Genomic DNA, 24,118 nt, shown 5'->3' on the forward strand with positions numbered 1-24,118 from the left:
TTAGGGTGATGCTGGCTTCATAGAATGAGCTTGGAAGTGTTCCTTCCTCTTGAATTTTTTGTAGTAGTCTGAGGAGGATAGGCTTTAGTTCTTCCTTGAATGCTTGGTAAAACTCCCCTGTGAAGCCGTCTGGTCCTGGGCTTTTGTTTGTTGGAAGCTTTTTGATGACTGTGAAGCCATGTTGATAGAATTTTTTGAGACTTGAGTTTGAAAAAGATACTGATTTTTTATTTTAACAACTTCAAAATATTTTCAGTGGTAAGTAAAACCTAAAACTTTGTAGAGAAAGATGTATCGGAACTTTCTAATGCAAACTGTAATTGGATGATTGCAAATTCTGGATTAGCAGTCCTAGACAAAGGGGTTCATTGTTCCATAATAACTCACTATTTGTTATAGGGCAGAGTCTGGCATAGTTGGATCCACTGTGTGCCATCCCAATGTGTTTAATTACTGTGAGATGAACCCATAGGTTTCATTTCATATGCCTGTTGTAATTAATGGGTGGTGTGAAGATTCATGTATTTATCGTCCTTATCTAGTAGACCCCAGAAACAGTGTAAGATAATAATCAAAACATGGGAGTTATTGTTCAAATGCCTGAACTTAAGATTCACTTATATCACTTAATGGTCCTGTGACCCTGGACAAGCCACATTCTCTCTCTGAGCTTCAGTTTTTATTTGTAAAAGTTGAAAAAAATTGGTGCCTGACTTGCTGCTCTGATGGTTAGGTGAGAGAGTGTTTTGTAAACTCGGAAGTACTCTGCGCACATTAGTGCCGACTGTTTTTGATGAGGCTTGTGAGATCACTGCTGCCTGTCCTCAGTGCGCTGTGCATGTTGTTTATGATGGTTTATTGCCAGTTTCACATTCTCAGCTCACCTTGCACAGAAGCTGTGCCAGCTCACTGACTTGGTTCGCCACATACCCCAGGGCTATCACCAGGGTCCCACCTTTCTAGTTCTCTGCAGCGACATCCTTCAGAACAGGCAGTTATACTGAAGCTGATGAGGTTGGACCACATCATGGGGTTCATAAGCTTGGGGGTACCATGTTCAGTGCTTAGAGTAAATTTGGAGCTAAGGACTTGGACTCTTTTTCCTTAGCTGCCCTAGGATTGTGGCTCAAGAACCTCCTAGAGTTAAGCCTTGACCAGGATAACTAGGGTGACTCAGTTCTATTCTATATGTCTCTCCCTGTAAGAGGTGAGCATAGGAATGTTCTCATGGAGAGGAATCACAGTGAGCAAGGAGAAAATGTAAACCTAGTTTCCAAGCCTCTACTGGTGTCATTTTTGCTAATATCCCACTTGGCCAAAGCAAGTCACACATCTGAGCTTGGTGTCAAGGAGGCTGGGCACAGGAATGTTAGAAGACAAAGAGTACAGAGATGGGGGGTGGGATGTGAATTGCTACTATACAACATTATGGGAGAGATCTCTAAAATCATGCTGTGAATAGGTGAACAGAGAAACAGCAATGGTGATGATGGTAATGGCTAACATTTACTGAGTGCTTATTGTGTGCTGGGAGCTTTATAAGCATTTCCCCCTCATTGAAGCCTCACAGCAAGCCTTTGCTGTAAGTACTAGTATTACCTCTCCTATTTTACAAATGGGAACACTGATCTTCAGAGGGATTAAGTAATTGCCAAAGTTGACATAGCTTGTAAGTGGAGAAGAATCCAGGCCTGTCTAGCTCTTCACCAAATCCCAGAACCTGGGGGCAGGGAGACTCTTTGAAATTTGCTGGAGAGAAGCTTAGGACAAATAGTGGACAACTCCATTTCATGCAGAGGCTGCTAAACTCAAGGAGTGTGTCCCTAGCGTGAGTATTTACTGACACTAGGACCTGTGAAAGATGCAGATGTTATAAAACTCTTGAGCTAATACTAATGAAAAGGCAAATCTGTACAAGAAAAGTTTTCATAAATGACAGGTTTTTTGTGGCTCTTTTAGGGGGAAACTAGGAGATTTTTAAGGATAGTCCCTTACACGATGAGGTTGGTTTTGAAATTGTGTTATTTGGGGCTCTAGGGTTTTTAATGATAAAATCTAGAGAACTGCTGTAGAGTCAAGGTGTAGACAAGGGGGTGTTACCTCCCACTTCTTCAGAACACTTCTGCTTTTAACTGTCATATTTTGGGGTTTATTGTATGGTTTCTTCTTTTGGAAGAAATAAGGGTCTCAGTGGCCTAAGAAAGGAAAGCCATTGTTCTTATGAAAAGATCCCTAGTCAAGGGGTCTAATACATGGGGCTACTTTTGCCACTGCCCAATCATGTGATCTTGGACACTTGGTTGACCGTCCCCAGGGTCCGTCCTTTCTCCTGCATCTATAGAATGAGGGGTTTGAATGCATGATCATCCCTGTCTTCTCTGGGTCTGATTTCTTTATCTTCAGGAGGACAGCTTACCTTTACACTGTCAAGAATAGAATTCTAGAACTGGTCTGTCAATGGTTTGACCCAGAAGTCTCTCTTTTGAACTTCCATCTGCTTCCTCACCTTAGTTCAGTCAGCAGACATTTATTTATTTATGACTAACTTGGTGCCAGGCACCATACCCACCTTCCTTCAAAACTCATAAGCTGCTAATATTTGCCCAAGAGCTCCCCTTAGCTGTGTCTTCTTTTTGCCACTATTTTCCTGTCTTCTTTTTCTGCCTCACATGTTTATGTCTATTTGCAGGATTGAATATGAGGGTTGATAGTAGTTTTTACTCTGTAGAATTGGCAGGGGGGCCAGGGGTCAGTGGGGATCTGGAGGTGTTGCAACAGGTGTGGTGACTGGGTCATTGTGCTGTGACCAGCCCTCTGCAGCCACTGAAGGGGATGGTTATCTGATCAAAGGACTTTTCTGATTTAGCTCCCTTCCTCTGGCCACTTGCTCTCCCAGGTGGTGACTTTCTGAATCAAGGCCAGAGCTAAGGTTTGGTTGTTTGGTGGCAGTACCTGCATCTCTTGTTCTCAGTTCTTAGACAACAGATAAGTTGGGGAGATGCAGAGGGACATAGTTTCCCCACAAAGTATAGGAGAGAAGACTGGAGAATGCTAACTGGTATCCCAAAGCTAGTTAGATAGGGGAGGCCCTGGAGTGAAGAACTGGAGGGAGAGGGTGTGAAACGTGAGAAGGTTTGGGGAAAGGCATTCCAGGCAGTGGAAACAGCAAGTGCAAAGGCTCTGAGGTTGACTGCACATAGGGAGTTCTGAAAACACAGAGGGAGTGGCAAGTCTGGGGCCCAGTGAGCAAGGAGGTGAGAAGTAGTAGGTGAGATTGGAGAGGTGGTTGGGGGCCATACTATGTAGACCACAGATCTATAGACCACAGGGTGGATTTTGGACTTCATGTGTAGAGAAATCATGGGAGAATTATGAATAAGGGAGTGATAACTTCCTTGTGTAGAAAATATTCCATAAGGGACCAGGGTGGAAACAAGAAGACCTGTTAAAATGCTAGTATGTAGTCCAGGGTATGTAGTTAAATTGATCAACATGTAGCCAAAGTTAACTCTTTTGAGGTCTTGGATCACTGGGTCAAGCCTGAATATCTTGTCAAAGAGTCAGAGAATGTTGGGGAGCCTGGGAGCGGAGAAGGGGAGATGGCAGATTGTGGGGGTGAAGGAGTGGCATGGACTCTGCAGCCAGGCCTGGTTTTGCCTCTTATTAACTGTGTGACTTTGTGAAAATTATTTATTTCTCAGGGACCTCAGTTTACTTATCTGTAAAAGTTGCTTCCTCTTAGAGTTTTTGTAAAGATTTAGTGAATTCAAGTGTAAGATACTTAGAGTAGTGCCTTGCATGGAGTAAGTGTGACTGAGCACTTGCTGTGGCTGCTGCTGCTATTATAAGAGTCTGTGCTGGAACAGCTGTATAGCAGCCTTACCAGTGATGTTCCAAAATCATGGGAGGACAAAATTGCCACTGGCCTTGGTCCTGAGCACACTCTTCAGCTCTGCCTCCTTCTCAAAGGCTGCCCTTACTTAGCCTGCCCTGGACCCACAGGCTCAGCCCTCACCCCCAATGCAATCCTTCCTGGAGATGGTCTTCCCTGTCCCTGCTTTCTGCCCTCACATACCACGCCAACAGCCATCACATTACACCACAGGAACCATGTTCTGCATCTCACACCTCCAGGTGCACCCCACTGATGGGGCTATGCCACGCCCTGCATTTACCCCGTGGTGAAGCTGGGGCTGTCTGGTCTGGGTCCACAATCTCAAGTCTGTCCAGAGCCTCTGCCATCTCATTTTGCTCTCCCCCTGCCAGCTCTGGCACCACTTGCTTCGTTTAATGGAGAATTTTTCAAGTAATGGGAATAATTAGCACAGTGGGGGCCTTACTGTGCCCTGGAAAGAGAACAGAGAGAGCCATCACACAGCCCCAGACATGATTGCTGGGCAGGCTTATTTTCTCTTGTCTGCATCTCTCCCCATCTCTTGCATGTGTTTGATTTTTCTTCTTTGTGTAGAGAGAGTTGGCTAGGAGAAAAGACCCTTAAATTGCACTCTTGCTGGGCTGGTGCTGCGAAAGCTGGATAAGATTGTCTTCGTGGACTGGATAATTTCCCTCTCCCCTTGCCTCCTTTGTGGGAGGGGGATCTGCTGAGCAGTTAGTTGGTTTTACCCTCCCTTTCTCTTCCTTGTTTTTTCTCCCCCCAAGCCCTCCCGTCTCCCCTTCTCCCTGTGGTCCCCTCATGTAAAGAACTCACTGACTCTCAATTGAAACCTTTTTAATGGTCCCAAGAGGCAAGGATCTTGAAGGGTGATTATCTTCATTATAAATTATTAACTCTCCCAGCAGCCAGATGGCTTCCCTACCCATGGCTTGGAACTCTGGGCCGGGGTGACCACTGGCTGGGAGAGGAGGGGATGAATGAGGGGAAGAAGCTGAATGGGTTCGGCTGCACCTGGGTTGCTGGGGAGCTTTTCAGTAGCTTGCAAGGCTTGAGCCTATGTTCTGCAGGGAAGAGTTTTTTGTTGTTGCATTTTGCCCACTGACAACTCAGGGCTCCCTTGGGGATGGAACAGAGGTGGTAGTCAGGGAAGAGACCAATGCTGTGAGAGTTACTTTTGATATCTGCCTTAAAGGATTGTCATTTGTGGTAAAAAGGCATGATTATTATCTTATGCTGTATAGTCTTTTACTCCCTTGGATGCTCACAACAAACTGGAAGATGTATTCATTGTTCTCCCCAATTTTCAAGAGAAGAACTAAAAATTGGATAGATCATAGTTTTCCATAAGGTCACTTGGCAAATAGTTACTGGAAGGGCAGAGCCCCGTTCTGACTCCCAGTCCATCCAGTGGTCTATCCCCCACACCAGACTTCTTCTTTTTAGCTACCTATGCCCTACTTACCCTTCAAGTTTCCATGCAGGTTCCCTTCCTCTGAAAAGTCTTCCCTGACCACATAAGGGCAGAGTCATCTCTTGTTATTTTGGACTTTATTGAAATTCATGCACAGGCTTATTTAGTGTTGAACTTACAACTCCAAAGGGTGTCTCTAGTGATGGGCAAGCCCACTTAATCTGGAGGTGGTTTGTGTACAAGATACAGACATAAATTCTCTTCATAGAGCTCCCATTTACTAGACAGATTCTCAGGCCATAGAGAACCTGTGGGATCTCTCTTCTAGACCCTTGAAGAAACTACTTGTGCTACTCCTGAGTTGCCTTGATAAACCTAAACATGCTGGTACCTCCAAAAGTTTCTCATTTAAAGAGACACAGGCATGACTCTTAACATTGTCTGTGTAATTGGGATGAAGTTTAAAAGATGCTCATCTAGCTAGCCAACTCTCCCTGAGCAGGCCAGGTGAGACACCAACATCAGCCAGGCTGCTAGGACATCAAGGACAACAGTAACAATAGCAGCAACAGCGGGAGCTCACATTTATTTGGTGAGCACTGTTTTAAGGGCTTCACCTTGTACAAAGTGCCTTACTATGGTAACTCAATATTATCTCCAGCTGAGGCAACTGAGGCATCCTATATAATCCTATATAATAAAGAGCTAGTATGCAAATGGTTGTCATGCCCTCACACCTTAACAGCTCAGACACTCAACACTGGGGAGAGAGGAATGGGACCAGCCAGGCACAAATGAGCTCATGAGAAAGGAATTGGACCAGCCAGGCACAAATAAGCTCACGAGAGAGGAATGGGTGCGGCCCAGAGAGGGACAATCCACACACCCTACAGTCCCTGTGGTCCAAGGCACCAACAGTTGTGCCTGCGCCTGTGGCCTGGGAGAGAGACAAGCCACCTGCCCAGCGGTCCTGGGTGCCTACAGCTGCAGCCCAGGTGAAGCTGCCTGCCCACAGTCCCCTGCTGCTGTGGCTGGCCCGGGCAAAGCTATCCCAGGTCCTGGGTGCCTAGGGCCAGCCAGAGGGAGGGAAGCCCAGGTCCTGGGTGCCTGCAACTGGCCAAAGGAGAAAACCCTGGGTCCCAGGTGCGTGGCAAGGCAGAGGTAGTTATGGGCAATCAGGCCAGCAGGGGAGCAGTTAGGGGCGATCAGGCAGCCAAGCAGAGGTGGTTAGGGGTGATCAGGCAGGCAGGCAGGTGAGCGGTTAGGAGGCAGTGGTCCCGGATTGTGAGAGGCAGTTGGACATCCCCTGAGGGGTTCTGGATTGGAGAGGGTGCAGGCAGGGCTGAGGGACCCTCCCCCCGCCCCCGTGCACAAATTCCATGCATCCGGCCTCAAGGTCACACAGTCAGCATGTGCTGGGGTCTGGACTTTGAACCCAGGAAGTCTGGCTCCAGAGCCCATGCCTTTAACCTCTACAAAATAGGCACTTATCTTAATACCAGTGTTCTATTTGAACCCTAAAAACTGACCCATACTTGGCAGACTCTGCCTTTCCCCTTTGGTCTACCTCCTTATATTATTTAGATTCATGTCTTTCTTCTCTACTAGCATGTAAGTGCCTTGCAAGGTTTGAGCTATTTCTTTTTAATTTAGTATCTACACCATGAGTGCTCCATGGTTTCAAAAAAAAAAAAAAGTCAACAAAAAGAGTTCGTTTCAATTTGCTATCCTCCAGCTTACTTATGATTCTCTCAAAGAATAAAAATCTGATGACCAAATTGGTAGAAGGAGGGGTGGTCTTCTTAGGTAGGAAAAAATTGTGAAAGAACTAGGGGTGGGGGTGTGGAATAAACTGGGACGAGAGGACAGCGAGCTCCCTGTTGCAAAACCAGTGTTTCCTAGGTAGGATATTGGTTTGACTTGAAGTATAACATACACATAGAAAAGTATCTACACTATGAGTGCTCCATGGTTTCACAAGTGTGCAGCTCAACCAATGCATCTTCACAAACTGAGCACAGTGTGCAGCATCACCCAGATCTAGAAACAGAACTCCTTTACCCACTTTGTTTCCTCTAGTCCTTAGCTCCCCCAAGGGTAACCACTGTTCTGACATTTAAAAGCATAGAACAATTTAGTCCCTTTCTGTACTTTATATAAATGGAACACATACGGTATGTATTCTTGTGTGAGATTCATCCCCAGTCTAGAGATGAAGACCAATCATTCTCAATGCTATGCAGCATTTTGCATAAATAGACGACAATTTATTTATCTATTCTATTGCAGATGGACACTGGATTACTTTCTAGGATTTGGCTATTATGAATAGCATTGTTATAAACATTCTTGTGCATGTCTTTGGTTCGACATATATAAGCATTGCTGTTGGTATGCACCTAGGAAAGGACTTGTGGAGTCAAGGGGTAAAAATGTTCAGCTTTAGTAGCTACTGCCATGCATTTCCCCCAAAGTGGTACCTCTATACATTTTAAAATTTAATAAAGATCAAAACTACCCTGTGAGTATTATAATTTGGATGAACAAACAAAGGCCCAGAGAGTTGCCTAGGCTAAATAGGTGTAGGAATGAGTCTGGATTCAAATCCAGAACCACCTGATATCAAAGCTCATGCTTTTCATCACTACTCTGACCTGCTTTTATATCTTGGAGAGAATTCATGCCTTCACTTCCCTCACTGTCTGCAGTAGAACCTTTGCTGTTGCATTAAGGTAGAAAAGACTGAATGTGTGAGGCTGCCCTATTTGGTGTAGTATCAGGAGAATCATAGTTTAGTTGGTGTAATAATCTTTGAGGCTGCTATGCAAGAACAACCTTGCATCCCCCTCCAAAGCACTTAGGGATAGAGAATGCCCACATCCTATGCTTTTGCCAAAAGACACAAACAAGTGGGTGTATAGAGAATTGGTGGTGCAGGTGAGACATCTGACAGGTGTTTCAGGTTGCAAGAAGTTCTGCTAGCAATGGGTGGTCATATGAGATGAAAACTTTCATTGTTGTGTCAGTGACAATGTTTTTGAAGTTATAGTATTAGGAGTGTATCAGTCAGGACTCTTGGTCACAACTCAACTCAAACTTACTTAAGCAAAAAAAATATTTTTTGTTCATGTAATGAAAGTCCCAGGATCCATTGGGCTTCAGGTGTGCCTGCATCTAGGTGCTAAAACGTCACTAGAACTCTGTATCTATCTCTTGGCTCTGCTTTCTTCTTTGACTTCATTCTTAGACAAGATCATCCTGAATAATAATAATGGTATCCGTCAGCAACTCTGGACTTCATTCTAATAGTTTGACAACATGGTAAGCAGAGGGGCCTTTTCCCAATAATTCCAGCAGTAGTCCCAGAGTTAACTCTAATTTGACTCAGTTTGGGTGACAGGCTCATCCCTAACCTAGTCACTATGGCAGCAGATCGGAATGTGCTAATTGGCTAAACTGGATTGTAGGGTCTGGGGTTAAGATGAACCCCAACTGAATGACCTAGATTGAGATTTCTGGTGCAAATCATTTTACTTTCAAAGTGAAGCATGGATGTAGTGAAAGGAGGTCAAGTAAAACCAACGAAAAGCCATTATGCAGATTTTCTGGCCCTGGGACACTACTAAAAAGTGCTAGAGGAAAAGCTGTCAAGTCCAGTCTGGGTCCTGTGGCATACCAGCAAGGGCTAGGCATGAGGAGAGTGGTCATCTGCCTTCAACATCTATCCTGGTTCTAGGCACAGGCCTGACTTTCTCCTGGGTCTGTCTCAATGGAGCAGAGGAACTGGAGAGAGGGGACCATGCCTTGGTAAATAGCCCACGTGTCAGTCCTGTGAGGGTCGCCCTGCCTCCTAAGCAGCCGGATAGTGAGACATTAGCAAAGATGTTAACCCCACATAAAAAGCATGCCGTTCAATAATTATGTAAATTAGCTGGCAATTAGATAATGTCACTCATGTTTCCACTCCTGCTAGATTTCCACACAACAAATAACTGCTTTTGAGCTTCTGCACCAGCTTGGATAGTCCATGCAGGCTCTGGGGCAAATCAGCTACACCCGTGGCTACATGGGCCATCCTATGGCTCAAGAGAAGGCGGCAGCTGGATGACTAGGTGGGGAGAGCTTCTGCCTCCCATTTTCCCATTTCTTGAGCTTTGGTATAGCCCATTAAAGGGCTAAGGAAGGCCAAAGGATAGAGGAGCCATTGGCTTGAGACCTGTGATACTTAATGTAGGGGGATCTTTAGCTTTTGGCCACTTTGGCAATTTCCCAGTGGCCACTGGAATGCTCCCAATCCAAGAAATAAATGGAAGAGCTGGAGGAGAGAATGTGGGCAGCCCCAAGGCTGTGAAGACCAGATAAACCCAGTTCTGATGTCACCAGTATTTAAATTATATTCTTCCTGGCCCCTGTAGGAAAGAAAGCTTGGTTTTCCTTAGTCAGACTTTCTGATCCCCCACAATGCAGGCAGGGGAATGTTGGTACCTCCAATGCTGGGCTTGAGGGAAGGACAGAGAATCAGATGAGAGAGGGTCAGCAGGCAGGACAATGTGGCCACCCCAGAGCAGGCTGGGTAAATTCCCATGATCCTCTGCACAGGAGAGTGTTCCTGGGCAGCTTAGTTAATTCTTGGGTTTCCCCAGATCACTAGGCTTGTGCTGCATTGCCCTTTGGGGACATCTGAAGTTGGCATCCAGAGAAGTGTGGGGGCTCAGGGTTGCTGTCATGGAGAAGTCAATTGATCCTCAGGAATTCTCTTCAGCTTTTCTTTTCATGCTTTATTCTTTGTACACATGTTCCCTGAGCTTCCACTCCATGCCCAGGTCCTGTGGCAGGCACGATGGTGAAGTAGACCTGCCTCAGGGAGCTCCCCATCAAGCTTCCTGAGCCTGGGCTCTTCATTGCTGTGCTTCATGTCTCTAGTCTACATTTGCCCCCATTACTTTTTGATGACCTTGAGGGTGGGAGTGATTTCTTATTCTGCTTTGATATAGCAGTGGCTGGAAGGAATCAGAGCTCAATAAACAGACTGAATTGAGCAAGTCATTTAATTTATAGACAAATAATGACTCAGAGGCCCAGGGGTGAGTTGATAGTATAAACCAGTCTCAAGAAGTTTCTGGGGACTGTTTATTTAGAGGGTCTCCCATGTCCCTGCTCATCTCTAATACTGGGCCCTCCATCTGAATGTCCTTGCCTCCCCCTAAGGATGCCTGTCAGCCAGTGGACTCCTTGGTCTAAATGGGCAAGGGACACTAGGATAGTGTCACTATGAAAGCACTTACCAAGCTTCTTGGTGTCACACACAATGGGCTTCATGATGTATGACATGATTTTTACATGCTCAGCTTATCAATAATTTCAGGCTTGGGGTACCCCTTGTGAGAGGCATGTATTTTATGATCAAACCTGCCTTGCTTTCCCCACCTCTAAATCAAATGTATGACTGGAAAGAGGAGGAAGGGGAGCAGCTGTCCTCTGAGCACATTTTCCAAGAGTGAACCCTTGTCAATAATTTTATTTGAGGAAATACATAGATGTGGCAGTTATTGCGCCCAGAAGGTGCCCTCTTTTCAGGACAAGAGTTTCTTCTCTCCCCTAGGATGTTGCCTTTTGCCTTGGTTGCCATCCCTCCCATCAATGAGCACATTCTAAGAGATTGGGCCATGTGTCATCTCCTGGTAGTCACCTCTGGCTTCATGTCTTTCACTCACTCCATTCCAACAGCACCAGCCTCCAACATACTAGCATGTTCTTGTTTTAAGACCTTTGCATGACTACTACTTCTGGAACATTCTTCTATGATATTTACATGACTAGTTCCTTCACCCTCTTTCAAGGCTTTTCTTAAATTAAACCTTCCCAAAGACTCTGATTTGTGGTGTTTGCCTATTTTCATGTGTGAATGCTCCTAGCACAGTTGAATTCATGCTATCAAAGGGACATTGACTAGCTCAAAAATTTCTGCTATTTTAACAGTTGGTTCTCACCAGCCTGCATGAGTGGCACTCTATATCACTGTGTCCATGTTCAAGTTAAGCATCTGTTGCACCATTGGAGGTACCCATTTCACACTTGGGAACACAATGTGTGGACAAGACCTTTTATAGAACAAATGTTTTTCTTAATGGGCTCAGTCAGCCTCTTGTTGATTGGGTTTGTTTGTTCAGTGGAAATAAGTGTGTGTTCCTGGTTAAAGAACAGCATTTTCCTCTTCATAGCAGGGTAATGACTAGCTTTGCTAATGTGGTCGTCATTAAAATAGTGAACAGTACTGGTCTGACAGAGACCATGGTGAATTATCAAATATGTCAATTAAGCAGCAACTTGCACAGCTCTTGGAAATTACACTCATTGCTCTCATGTGAACAGAGGCGTCTCCACTCAGCTAGATCGGCCAGAGTCTGCCTTCAGGAACCAGATCACCTTCCTGACTGGATGCTGGTGCATTTCCAACCACTATATAACACACATGACATGCTATAAGTCTGTAACATTCCTTAACTATTCATTTGTTGTCCATTCTGCAGTTTTCATAATTTAAAAAAAATCTGTGTTTTAATATACTGTCCCACTCCACAGACATATGCACTCATACATACATCATACATCAATGGCTGCTCTTCTCATCCCTTCCTATCTGGACATAAGAAAGGAAGGAATCTAGTGTTCATTGAGCATCTATTATGTTATAGCCTCAAGCTAGGATCTTCCCATACATAATCTCATTTAATCCTCTCTCAATCCTGGTAAAGAGGCTATTATTTTTTCTACTTTGCAGATGAGGAAATAGAGGCTCAAATAGGTTAAGAAATGTGCTTAAAGTTCCACATACAAGAACTAGTATTCAAACTCGACCCTAAAGCACATATTTTGACCTTTCTCCCTACCATTTAGTAAGAGATAAGGATTCTTTTGCTTATTATTCATCTTCTAATGTATTTTCGCTGATTTTTATAAATATTTCTTTCAAAAATTAAAGGTGGGAATCTGTCTTAGGCCGCCTACACCCAAGTATTATCAAGTTGGAAAAGAAAAAATCTAAAAAAAACCCAAACCCTCTGTCATTTTCATGTTAAAATTATGTGTGTGTGTTTGAATGTATACGTTAACACTTATTTTAAAAATAAACTTTGGCTATGTGACCCTGTGATATGAATATTGTACAAATGTGCTGATATGGCTTTGGGGGTTTTATGCTATTTTTGCATGTGGAAAAACTGAGTGCATTATTAGGAGCTGAGCTGGGGGTCCTGCAAAGGCTTTGGAAGAACCCTGGTCTTCTGTCCAGTTTGAAGCACCAAACATTGTGGGAATCACTAGAATAACCTGGCTCACAATCCAACCATATTTGTGAGCTAGGATGCAATATTTTCCTGACACATGCCCTAATCTTCCTCTCCTTCTCTCTTCTTTCTCCCCACCCACTTCTTCCTGCAGGAGTCCTGGGAAGCAGGTTATGGGCAGGACTGCCTCTGGCCCACACCATGAAGCCTGAGTCTGCATCTGCTCTGCTGAGGGCCAGGCTCTGTGTGCGCACTCAGCTTCCAGCTGCCCCTCTCCCTGTAGCCCCCTGCTGCTAAGAGGAAGATCTTCAGGACTAATCCTTGGCCTCTTTCTACCTGTCACCTGGCTCACCTCACCACCCACTCCTCCTCCATCACGGCACCCCGGACCCCAGCCCTCTCCTTGGCCTCTCTGGCTGGGGCATTTGGGGGTCCGCTGGGAGGAGTGCATTGCTGAAGGCTCTCACCCACCACTTACCTTCTCCTCCTTGAATCAAGGCCTCCGGATCCACATGGATAGCTGAGATCTTTTCTTGGAGAAAGACACTTTGCTCCTCATTCCAGGCCCTCAGTGCCCCGACCTGATTTTCCTCCTCTTTGGCTGCCCTTTCTTGCTCCTGTGCCCATCTCACTTTCCTCCTTCCTCACCCTCTCAATATTTGTGTGATTCTTCCTTTTGTGTGCTCTCTGTCCCCCAACCCATCTTTTCTCCCTCTCTCCCTTCTCTTGGAAGGGGGATCATCCCCTGAGGGCTGTTCCCTGGCTGTCTGCTCCTCTGGGCTCGGTCTGGTCCCCACAGCCATGATGAGTTTCACCACACACTCCGTGTTCTTCACCCTGAAGGCCAGCGTCCTGCTGGGGTCCCTGCTGGGGCTCTGCCTGGGCCTAGAATTCATGGGCCTCCCCAACCAGTGGGCCCGCTACCTCCGCTGGGATGCCAGCACACGCAGCGACCTGAGCTTCCAGTTCAAGACCAATGTCTCCACGGGGCTGCTTCTCTACCTGGACGACGGCGGCGTCTGCGACTTCCTCTGCCTCTCGCTGGTGGATGGCCGCGTGCAGCTCCGCCTCAGCATGGACTGCACTGAGACTGCTGTGCTGTCCGACAAGCAGGTGAATGACAGCAGCTGGCATTTCCTCATGGTGAGCCGTGACCGCCTGAGCACGCTGCTGGTGCTGGATGGTGAGGGCCGGTCTGGGGAGCTGCAGCCCCAGCGGCCCTACATGGAGGTGGTTAGTGACTTGTTCCTGGGCGGAGTCCCTGCAGACATACGACCTTCTGCCCTGACCCTGGAGGGAGTACAGGCCATGCCCGGCTTCAAGGGATTAATCCTGGATCTCAAGTACGGCAACTCAGAGCCTCGGCTTCTGGGGAGCCAGGGTGTCCAGTTGGATGCCGAGGGACCCTGTGGCGACCGTCCCTGTGAAAATGGTGGGATCTGCTTTCTCCTGGATGGCCATCCCACCTGTGACTGTTCTACCACTGGCTATGGTGGCAAGCTCTGCTCCGAAGGTAAGGCCCTCTTCCTTATTCCTATTCAGTGAGTTGGGTGAAGGCCAAGAGCCCTGGTAGAAACCAGCCATTCCATTGAAGTGCATCTTTAGCTGCATGTTAGATAATCCGGTCCTTTCCCCAAGGAGCTAGTGAAAATCCTTTGCTTGCTCTCAATGGAAAATCCATCAGCTATCAGCAGAAAGAGAAACCTGGCTACTCAATCCTGGGCTTCTTACTCAATATTTGGCTATACTCAAAGGGCTGGATGAAGTGACTGCAGAATCTGTACCCAGCTCAACTCCTTCCACCCAAGCACAGCTTAGCAGGATCAACACGGGGCAAGAAATCAATAGAAATTGACAAAGTGGTTATCTCTGTCCCTCCTGATTCCTTGAGAACGGACCCCTAGGGATGGATGGAAAACTCCCCATCACTTCCTCCTTATAATCCACAGCATAGGGAATGCCTGTGCAAAAAAGAACTAGGGTGGATAGATTTCATGTCCATGCTTGGCCCCACTGTAAATCCAGTCCTTCAACTGTGCCCCTCCTCTCACACTATTCTGGGAGGTGTCTAGAGGATGGATGAGGCATCTGGGGATGGGCTGCCTTGCCTCCTCCTTCTAGCACTAGAATTTTTCATATGAAGTTCTTTCCTGTTCTCTCCTCTCCATGTGTGAGAACGGTACAGGAAAGCACAGAAAATAAAAGGACCCTTGTCCAGCCAAGCCTCTGAGAGAGCTGGCAACACTTAGCATAGTCGTGGAGAACATCCCAAGTTCAACTACAATTTCCCAGGGAGAGGGAGGAAGGGACTCATGCCCAAGGCTGCCCTCATCTTATTCATCAAATTTTGACTATTTAGGATTAGATATGAGAAGTGGCCCAGGCTTGACTTAAAATCCAGATTCCTGGACTCACTAACGGCCTATATTTCAATAGGAAGGACCACTGAAATGACCAAGTGTATGAGAACTGGCCATATGGGTGTGTGTGTGGTGAGGTTGGGATGAGGAAGAGGCAAGGAAGTTACATTTACTCTCATCCTTTTGGAATTAAACCCTGGATTCTTCTAGAGATGTTTGTGTAATCATCTCATGCTGTTCTCTTCATGAAGGTGTGGGATGGTATAGGGCATAATAGAGATCCTCAACTTTGGTTGCATAATAGGATCACCTGGAGGAGTTTAAAAACTCATAGCATGGACAATTTATTCAGAAGTTTATGGAGTGTGGGATCAAAACATCTGTATATTTTTTGAGGCTCCCTGTCGATTCTATTGTGCAGAACCAGCAGGCTGAGTGAGGTCAGGTCAGTAGGGCCAGGTAAGTGTCTTGGCACTGACTCCCAGGATCTCTTTGAGGTGAGGCCCCACTACCTTGAGATTGGTAATGAGAAATGGTTCTGCAGTTGTTCCTCAAACTTTCTCAGGAAGAGCTGAACCCCCCAAAGCAGGTTGTAGTTGATAAGAACTTTAGTTACTAGGAGCTATTTAAACAATTTTTAAAATCAAAGCTAAATTTATTTCACAGGTGATACATACTGGAGACTAGGACTCTTTCAGGGTCTTGTTGGAGGCCTCTGTGTAGGTCATGTATGGGCTATCACAGGGGTGTTTCTGGGTCTCTGCTGCTTCTTTCTTCTACTGGGTTGGGCATCGTATTTCCCTTCCTTTGGATGGGCTACAGGCAAGGCAGATGCTAGACATGCATGTCATCTCTTCTGGCTTCTGTTCCCCCCACCCTCACCCCACAATGAACCCATTGGAAAAAGGGATGGGGAGGAGGGGCCAAGCCAACCCTAACCCACAAAGCCACATCAGGAAGATGGTTATTGAAGCACTTCTCACAAGCAGGTGCCTTCTGGAGCTGACTGCTGTTCCAAAGCGTCTTGGCTTTGGAGAAAGTCCTGCCTGAAGATGCTGACATGATCACTTGTTTGTCATTCGCCCAAGGATCTGTTCAGTTCTCAGAACTTGTACTGAAAGCTGGCATTCTTCCTTTCTAGGGACCAGGGTGTTTGCAAGTGTGTTGCTAACTTGCTGATTATACTTGATTGCATTGTTTTTTGTGTGTTTAAAAAGAACTCATTTCCTCTGGGCAGGTCTGGATCAGCACTTTTCTGCAGGAAGAATCTCTATACTGTATATGTACACAATTAGGCTTCTCTCTTTTTGTTTTGGTGTGTGACCAATAGCAGAATTTCTTTGAAGCAGATTGAAGATCAATTTTTAATAGCTAAATGCAATATGTATATTTTAACAATAGTTCTTTCTACAGGGTTCAGATCATCTCGTGGCGACGGACTGATACTTCTATTGGTAGAAGGCAAGCAAACAGCTTAGATCATTTATTCCCCTGATATGTAAATAGAGTAAATAAACTGTTTAGTAAGAGGAACACATGGTTGGCCTGGAACAGCCGTGCCAAGGTTGAGGTGAGGGCAGCTGTTGGGGAAGTATCAGAATTTACTGTTGATAGCTTGGAGCCTGTTGATCCTGGTAATTGTCATCATGTCTAATCAATCACAAAAATGCATCACAGGCTTTTGGAGAATATCTGTTCTTGCTACACACAGTTAATTTTTAGAGTAAATGGGGAAAACTCACCTGTAACATATTAAGGGGGAAAAAATCACAGCAGCTGCTGAGTGTCAAGCATATCTGCATAAAACAAGATAAATAGCCTAAAAAATTGCCTACCCATTTTCCTCAAGATAATGTGGTGAAGCAGGTAGTGAGGATGCATCTATTCCCTCTTCCCCCTTTACATTGTACAGGTCACAGAACTGAAACCAGCGGACTTATTCCCAGCAGTCAGTCCCGTGTACCAGGCATCTGATTGTCCCAATGTGTAGGATGAGCCCTACCCTTTCATTGCATGAGGGCTTGCATTTGGTGTGGAAGATTCATTTTGTACTTTGTGCTTTAGCAGTTCAAGAGCAAGAAGAGTGGAGTGGTCTCCTGCAGCGTCAGATGGATGTGGTCAGGGCCTGTTGGAGGCCCTCTCTGTGGTCCATTAGCTCCTAGCATGCCGGCGGGGTTGATGTTTGTTTGGCCTCTCTGGTTTTCTATGCCTCAATGGCTCCAAAATGTCTCCATGTTGCCCTTCAGGAAGAATGCATATCTCTTTTATGGGCTTTGGGCTATTTTCATCCCCTGTTGGTGTCTTTTCTGGTTAAAACCCAGAGGGCACCAGAAATAGTTGCTAGAGAGTTGGGCCTAGTGGTAAGAGGTTCCAGACACAGTGTTCTCTGTTAGTTGCTGAAAGGCTATTGGCTCTAGTTGCAGACCCAACTCCACATAGCCTTCCTGGGAAGATTTCATTCTGAGACTCCCAATGTAATTTATGGTCATGTTGCACATTCTGGCACATGATGGAAGGAAGAATAACTAAATTTTTACTTCTCGGTGTTATGTTTATGAATAAAATATTTCGGGGCTTAACTTCAGCTTTGTTAATGTTGCCATTTAATCTTGCCTTTTTAGTCACGTTCTTGGAGGATAGAAGAAGTGCAGACAATTCAAACTGATTCTAAAATGAAAGATATCTGCTTTGGAATTTAGTTAAGCTAAGGAGCAACACAGTCACCTGGTGTTTGTTTAGCACAACCTGTCCTATTATGGGCAGCCCTGAAGCCCACAAGACAATGAGGAGGTATCCCAAGCTCCTGCTAGGGAGCAAGTCCCTCATGTGTCATTGAGAGCTTGTCATTACCTTGAAATGAGTTTAAAGTTAACTGTTTTTTTAAAAAATATGAATGTGCATGTATTGAATTTCACAGCAATCTTATGGTCATGAAGAACTGACTCATATCCAAGGTGTATAAATTTCAGTACTAATCTCCGTGAAGAGTTCATTTAGCATGATGTCAGCCTGTTGCAGGTGGGGTGGGGCCATGGGAAGATGGAGAAGGCCTCACAGGTTGATCTCAACTCCCAAATTTTGGTATGTGGGCCAACTATTTTTTTCTGCCAACATGGGTAGGTGTACAAACCAGAAGTTGCTTGCCTTGAGTCTCAGCTATAAAGTTTTTAGGTTTGGGGATCCTACAGTGAAGTATAGTGGTGAGTGTTGGTGACAGGGGCCAGACCCTTATTACAAGCACACTGTCATATGGTGCCCATTAGTCTACTCCCCCAACCCTCCGACTGTATGAAGCTGACAGCCTATACCAGTTGGTTTGATTGATGGCTCAATACCACTGTGTGGCCTTGATATGCCTTCCTGAAAGTTAATTTTAATCATTTCTTTTTATATTGAGAATTTTGTGACTTTAGCCCCATTTCTCAAAGCCAGAACTAAGATGAAATGGTGTTTCAAGAGAAGATGCTTACCTGAGCATTTACAAGGGCCAAAGACATCGGATGCTGGAGTTGAGTACCAGTGATTGCCACAGCTGGATCCTCCTGTTTTGGACACGTGTAAAAACACAATCATCTTCCCTCCCTTTCCCAGTGTACATCCTGCCAGAATTGTAACTGGCTTTGTTCCTAATCTGTGTTCCTGAAAGGCTTGCGGGGTGGGAGGACTGAGGGGAGTGCTGAGTAGTCAGAGAGTAAAGGCTGACTTCTTTCAGAATCTTTCTCCCTGGTATGGAGCCCACAGCACAGAAGCAAGGCCTTAAAACATACACAAAGGAGGACTGCTGCTTTTGAGACATGGTGCCCCACGCATTCAGGCGTTAGGTTGGGACCAGCCCAGCCAGCAGGGGCTGTCACTAAATGGAGCCTGAATAGGGGTCTGATTGCTCCTTTTTCCTCCTCTCCTCCTGATTACCAAATGAAATTTCCTGGTATGCTGTATGCTAAATGGCAGAGCAGCCGCCTGCCACTTGCTCCAATAATCCCTCTTTTAACTGCTGAGGGAAGAGCAATTTTTTACACCTCCCCCCATAGCATCTCTGCCTCCTTCAGAGAAATAAGACCCTTCTTCCTTGTTCCCCCTCAATGGGGTGAGAACAGCCTTCCTCCTTTGCAGGGCCTGCACACCAGCTGCAGGGGGTGGGTCTGGGTGATGCTTCAGTCCAGGGTTGAGGGTCAGCAGGCATTTTGCCAGGAGCCTTGAGTGGCACATGAACTTGCATTTGCATTTGGTAATGAGACACCACAGGCCCAGTGCTGGGGGCTAATTATCCTTAAGTCCCCTAGCTCTCTTTGCAGGCTGCCCTGGAAAGATGGCTCCCAGTTCCTGGGGCAGCTGCCCATCAGCTGGGTCTTCTCCCTCCTTCACAGGCAGAAGAGGTGGGGTGTGGGGAATGGGACTAAAGTGCACCCCCTAATGACTCCTATTGCCCTATAGTCACTGGCCCCACAGTGGTGTCCAGAGCAGTGAAGCCCCAAAGATGGGTCTAAAGCAGGGGTGGGCAAACTTTTTGACTCGAGGGCCACAATGTGTTTTTAAACTGGACTGGAGGGCTGGAACAAAAGCATGGATGGAGTGTTTGTGTGAACTAACATAAATTCAAAGTAAACATCATTACATAAAAGGATACAGTCTTTTTTTTTTTTTTTAGTTTTATTCATTTCAAACGGGCCGAATCCGGCCCGCGGGCCGTAGTTTGCCCACAGCTGGTCTAGAGTGAGAGAGGCTTTGAACAGGGCTCTGAAGGTCAGTACCCTTTCTTGGACAAAAGTAATAATGATATTATTACTATTACTATGATTGACTACTACCATGTGCCTGACATCCTAGGTGCCTTATGTGCGTTGTCTCATCTAATCATCACTAGCCCCATTTTAAAGATGAGAAAACTGAGGAGCAGAGGAATCTGGGACTTCAACAAAGTTTAGTGTAGTGGTTAAGAGCATTGCTCAGGAGTGAAAACATTTGGACTTAAATCTGGGCTTGTCCACTTATAAGTTGTATGTCTTTGGAGAAGGTTTGGAAGCTTCATTATCCTCATCAAATAGAAATAATAATAATAATAGCTAACAATCATAGAGCACTGACTCCATTCTGCACTGTATTACCTGCTGTGCATGTATTAGCTCTTGTAATCCTCACAACCACTCTTGACACTCTTTATTGTTAGTCACACTTTGAGAATAAGGAAGTAGAGAGACAAGAGGTTAAAGGACTTATCCAAGGTCACACAAGGTCACAGCCAAACTGGGGTTTGTATCTATCTAGGCAGTCTAGCTTCAGACCCCACAGTCTTAACCACTGTACATCCTTCCTTGCAGCAAAGCAGGGATAATAAGAAATTGTACATTATGGAGTTGTTGAGAGCATGAAATGAGACAAGACATATAAAGTTATAAGCACAGACGATGGGAAAGAACAAGTTCTGACTCCGGGTTGTTGGTCTCCTGATGAGCATAACAACAAACCCTGTGTCAATTTAGTTTCACAGGTTTGAAGCTTTCTTTGAGCAGCCCCCACTCCCCCACACCCTCAACCCAGCCCACCTCTGCCATTTTCCTTCATCTCTGTTTGAGAGGTGGCAGAGATCAAAGGAAGGTGATTTCAGGAGGGTATAGACTCCAATTTCATTGTCATTCATCCCTGCCTGAGTGCATGGGGGTCTCTGAACATGGGTTGTGCCTGTTGGACTATATTCAGAGCTCTTTGCCTGTAAAAGAGGTGTTCTGGCCCCCACAGCAACCCGATGGGGCAGATGGGCAGGTAGGCAGGCCTTGCCATCCCACATAAAAGGTGAGAAGACCAAACCTAAGGTGCCTTTGAACTTGTTGTGGGTAGAAGGTGTGAGGGCAGGCTCAGACCTGAGAGCCCAGGGCCTCACCATGGCATTTTATTTTTGCTTCTAGGTTCCCTTCTCAATTAACACAAGTGGCCCGTGTCTCCATGGAGAAATGGAGCATTGCCTCCCTGGATGCTGATGATAAGCAAAATGTCAAGCTCCTGGTGTAGGAGGTTATCAGTGAGGCCAGTCCCAGGAGACTTGCTCCTCCCAGTCAGAGAGAAAGAGAGAATATGAGAGCATGAGAGAGAATGAAATGAATGATTCTGAGCATTCAGTTCTCACCCTCAAGACCCTGGTTTGAAAACAAGTTTGGGTGGACCCGGGGGTCCCGAGGCAGCTGGAGCGAACTGTACCACACTGGAGCATCACCGGGCAGCATGACCTCTGCAGACTTACCTTTGGTTTCCCAGGTGCCAGGAAGTACCCAGCACCATGGCGGTAAAGGACGGAGCTCCGGGATTACTCTGTCAGACTCCTTCTCACTCTCCTGCTGCCTTCTGACTCTCTCCACAGATAACAAAACCAAATTCCTTTCTCAGTGTTTATTCTCTTTTCCTTTGTGTGTGTGTGTGGAAGGGGGGATTATTACAGAGGCGGATTTACCATGAAACTAAAATTGTTATATACCCTCACTCCCATGGGCCCCTTCCAAGGCCCTCTATCTTATTTTGCATTTATAATTTTTTTTTCTTAAGGAATCCCCAGTGTCACAAGCTCCCAGCCCCAGCTCTGTGGATCTGCCTCTGTTAAGAAGACATGTTGCTGTCCGGTGACAGCAATGTTGCTCTGGGTGTATGTATGATCCCCCAATGACCTATGGCCCTTCATCACAGACAAATTGTCCTGCACTTCATAACCAACAAGGCAGGATGAGGGAGTGAAGGAGGATGGAGGGCACATAGGAATATGGTTTGGGAAAGTGGAGTTTGTGGGGGGGGTATCTAGGATATCCAGTGGGTATAATGTGTGCAGCAGACTTAAAGGCACCAGCTATTGTTTGAACAGAGGGAACACCTAGGCTCCCTCTGGAGATTTTCCCAGCTGAAGTACGGATGTTTGGTTTGCCATGGCTCGGTGGGGGGCTGTGTTACAGGTGACAGGCTGTGGCTGATGGAGGAGAGGCAGGCAGCGTGGCTCTGTAGGCCTGTCTTCGTGATCTATCTGGGAACTGACAGTGCCAGTGGGTTGTCATTACTGCTGTTGTTCTCCAGAAATTGATGTCTTTGGGTGACCTATTTAAAAGCAATACAGGGCCCCCTTTAAATGTGTCATTGTCTATATCTGCTCTCAAACCTCCACTGATGTCCACAATGTTCCTAAATAATGCACTTTCCAAAGCTAAAAAAAAAAAATTTTTTTTTAAAACCTAAGAACCAGTACCGGCGGCTTTTAGAAACAAATTGATCTCAGCCATCCAGCCAAACCACCCAGTGCCACCCTGATAAAACTGACTTTGCATGTGGTCCCTGGAACTGTGAATGCTTTCAGCTCTTTTGGGGGAAATGTTGTACTCCGCAAGGGTATGTGAGGGCCTGGAGGTATGGAGATGAAAGAGAGGCAGCGACATGAGCTGTAGGCAACTTAAAGCTCCCAGCTTAAGCTGTGCAATGCATTTAGGATCCTTTTGGTTTTACTGAGGCTTTTATTTAAGCATGGTATCTTTGTAGCTAAGAAAATGACCCAGGGGAGCTTTGCCTTCAAGTTTTCCTCGAAACTCTATGCGACCGATCCTCTCCTGACAGTTTTGCCTCCCGCCTGCCAGTTCGGTTTTCCTGAAGTGGTCCCCTTTGCAGGTGTAAAGCCCTCAGAGAACAGTCTCAGTACTCCAGTGGCTGTAGGCAACTTGAGGGTTGGTGTCTCCACTCCAGCGGGCAGTGCATTCCAGGCAGTTCCATACCTGCTCCTCCAGCAATGATTGACAATATGCAGCCTGCAGCCCCTGGAGAATAGAGACAGTGTAGTGTGATTGTCCCATTATTTACTTAATAAGCTGATTTCAAATAGAAACAAGTACCTGAAGTGTGAAGTGGGATGGCTGAAATCACTTATCTGTGATCCAAACTGGGAAAGGCTGGCAAAGCTGGAAAGTCATTGGACACTTATGGTCCCATAATCCTCTTTGTTTTCTCAGGCTTCTCTCCTGTCCAGAAGGGGTTCTATCTCTGGCATGGTGAGCCTTGGATGGCTCAGGGAATGGGGAGGAGTGGGCTCTAAGGGTGTTAAGCTCTTACCCATGGAATTCTTAAAAGACTAGTCACTCCACATTGTATTTGCTTGATCTGGGTCAGGAAAGACAGGGCTGGAGTTGAGGCTGAGGCAGGGGTGGGCAAACTTTTTGACTCGAGGGCCACAATGGGTTCTTAAACTGGACTGGAGGGCTGGAACAAAAGCATGGATGGAGTGTTTGTGTGAACTAATATAAATTCAAAGTAAACATCATTACATAAAAGGGTACAGTCTTATTTTTTTTTTTTTTAGTTTTATTCATTTCAAACGGGCCGAATCCGGCCCGCGGGCTGTAGTTTACCCACGGCTGGGCTGAGGCAGTGTTCTGTGAACCCCTTCTCAGTTTTTTTCTTGTGTACGGCATGAAGCACTCACAGATCCCATGACCTGTGTAGAAGATGGTCTGATATTTAAATGCCCTCCTGCTCATGGCTTTGCCCTGTGTGGTGCACTGGAAACAAGGTACACAAGAAGAATCATCTAAACTAATAAAAGAGAAACGTGCAAATTAACCATCACTCTGCTACACCCACCAGCCAATCAGGAGTGAATGTGCAAATTAACCCAACCAAGATGGCAGCGGCCACAGAGCTGGAGTGAGCAGGAGACTTGGGTTGCCACCAGTGATGGAGGAAGCCAAGCTTCCCGCCTTCCCTGGCTGGCCCTGGGCTCTGCTCAAGGTTACAAAGTTTCAATTATAGAAGATAAATAAATCCCAGATACCTGCTTCCAGCCCACCCTGGCCTCCACTTAAGGAGGCACTGAAAAAAAAGTAAAAGAAAAAATGGAGAGGCTGGGAGCTTGGGTACTTGGGTTGCCACCAGTGATGGAGGAAGCCAAGCTTCCCGCCTTCCCTGGCTGGCCCTGGGCTCTGCTCAAGGTTACAAAGTTTCAATTATAGAAGATAAATAAATCCCAGATACCTGCTTCCAGCCCACCCTGGCCTCCACTTAAGGAGGCACTGAAAAAAAAGTAAAAGAAAAAATGGAGAGGCTGGGAGCTTGGGTCGCCAGGGGGTGTGGCCAGCCTGAAAACGGCCATTAGCCTCTCACCCAGGCTGGCCCGGCACCCCAGTGGGACCCCCCCCCCTATCCTGGCTCC

The 24,118-nt window shown here is 46.1% G+C and overlaps 1 protein-coding gene across 18 annotated transcripts in view; it reads left to right on the forward strand.

Moving 5' to 3' along the window:
- Positions 1 to 24,118, forward strand: part of NRXN3 (neurexin 3) — a 1,555,579-nt gene that overhangs the window by 48,846 nt on the left and 1,482,615 nt on the right. For all 18 annotated transcript variants that reach the window (XR_001512329.1, XR_001512328.1, XR_001512327.1 and 15 more), the window contains exon 2: positions 12,747 to 14,105. Coding sequence is in view for 13 of the 18 variants with exons in the window: in XM_006778842.2 (XP_006778905.1) it covers positions 13,394 to 14,105 (712 nt within the window). In the remaining 5 variants the exon portion in view is untranslated. The remainder of the gene's footprint in view (positions 1 to 12,746; positions 14,106 to 24,118) is intronic.

The sequence above is a fragment of the Myotis davidii genome, unplaced genomic scaffold (genome assembly GCF_000327345.1).
Source record: "Myotis davidii unplaced genomic scaffold, ASM32734v1 scaffold309, whole genome shotgun sequence".
NCBI lineage: Eukaryota > Metazoa > Chordata > Mammalia > Chiroptera > Vespertilionidae > Myotis > Myotis davidii.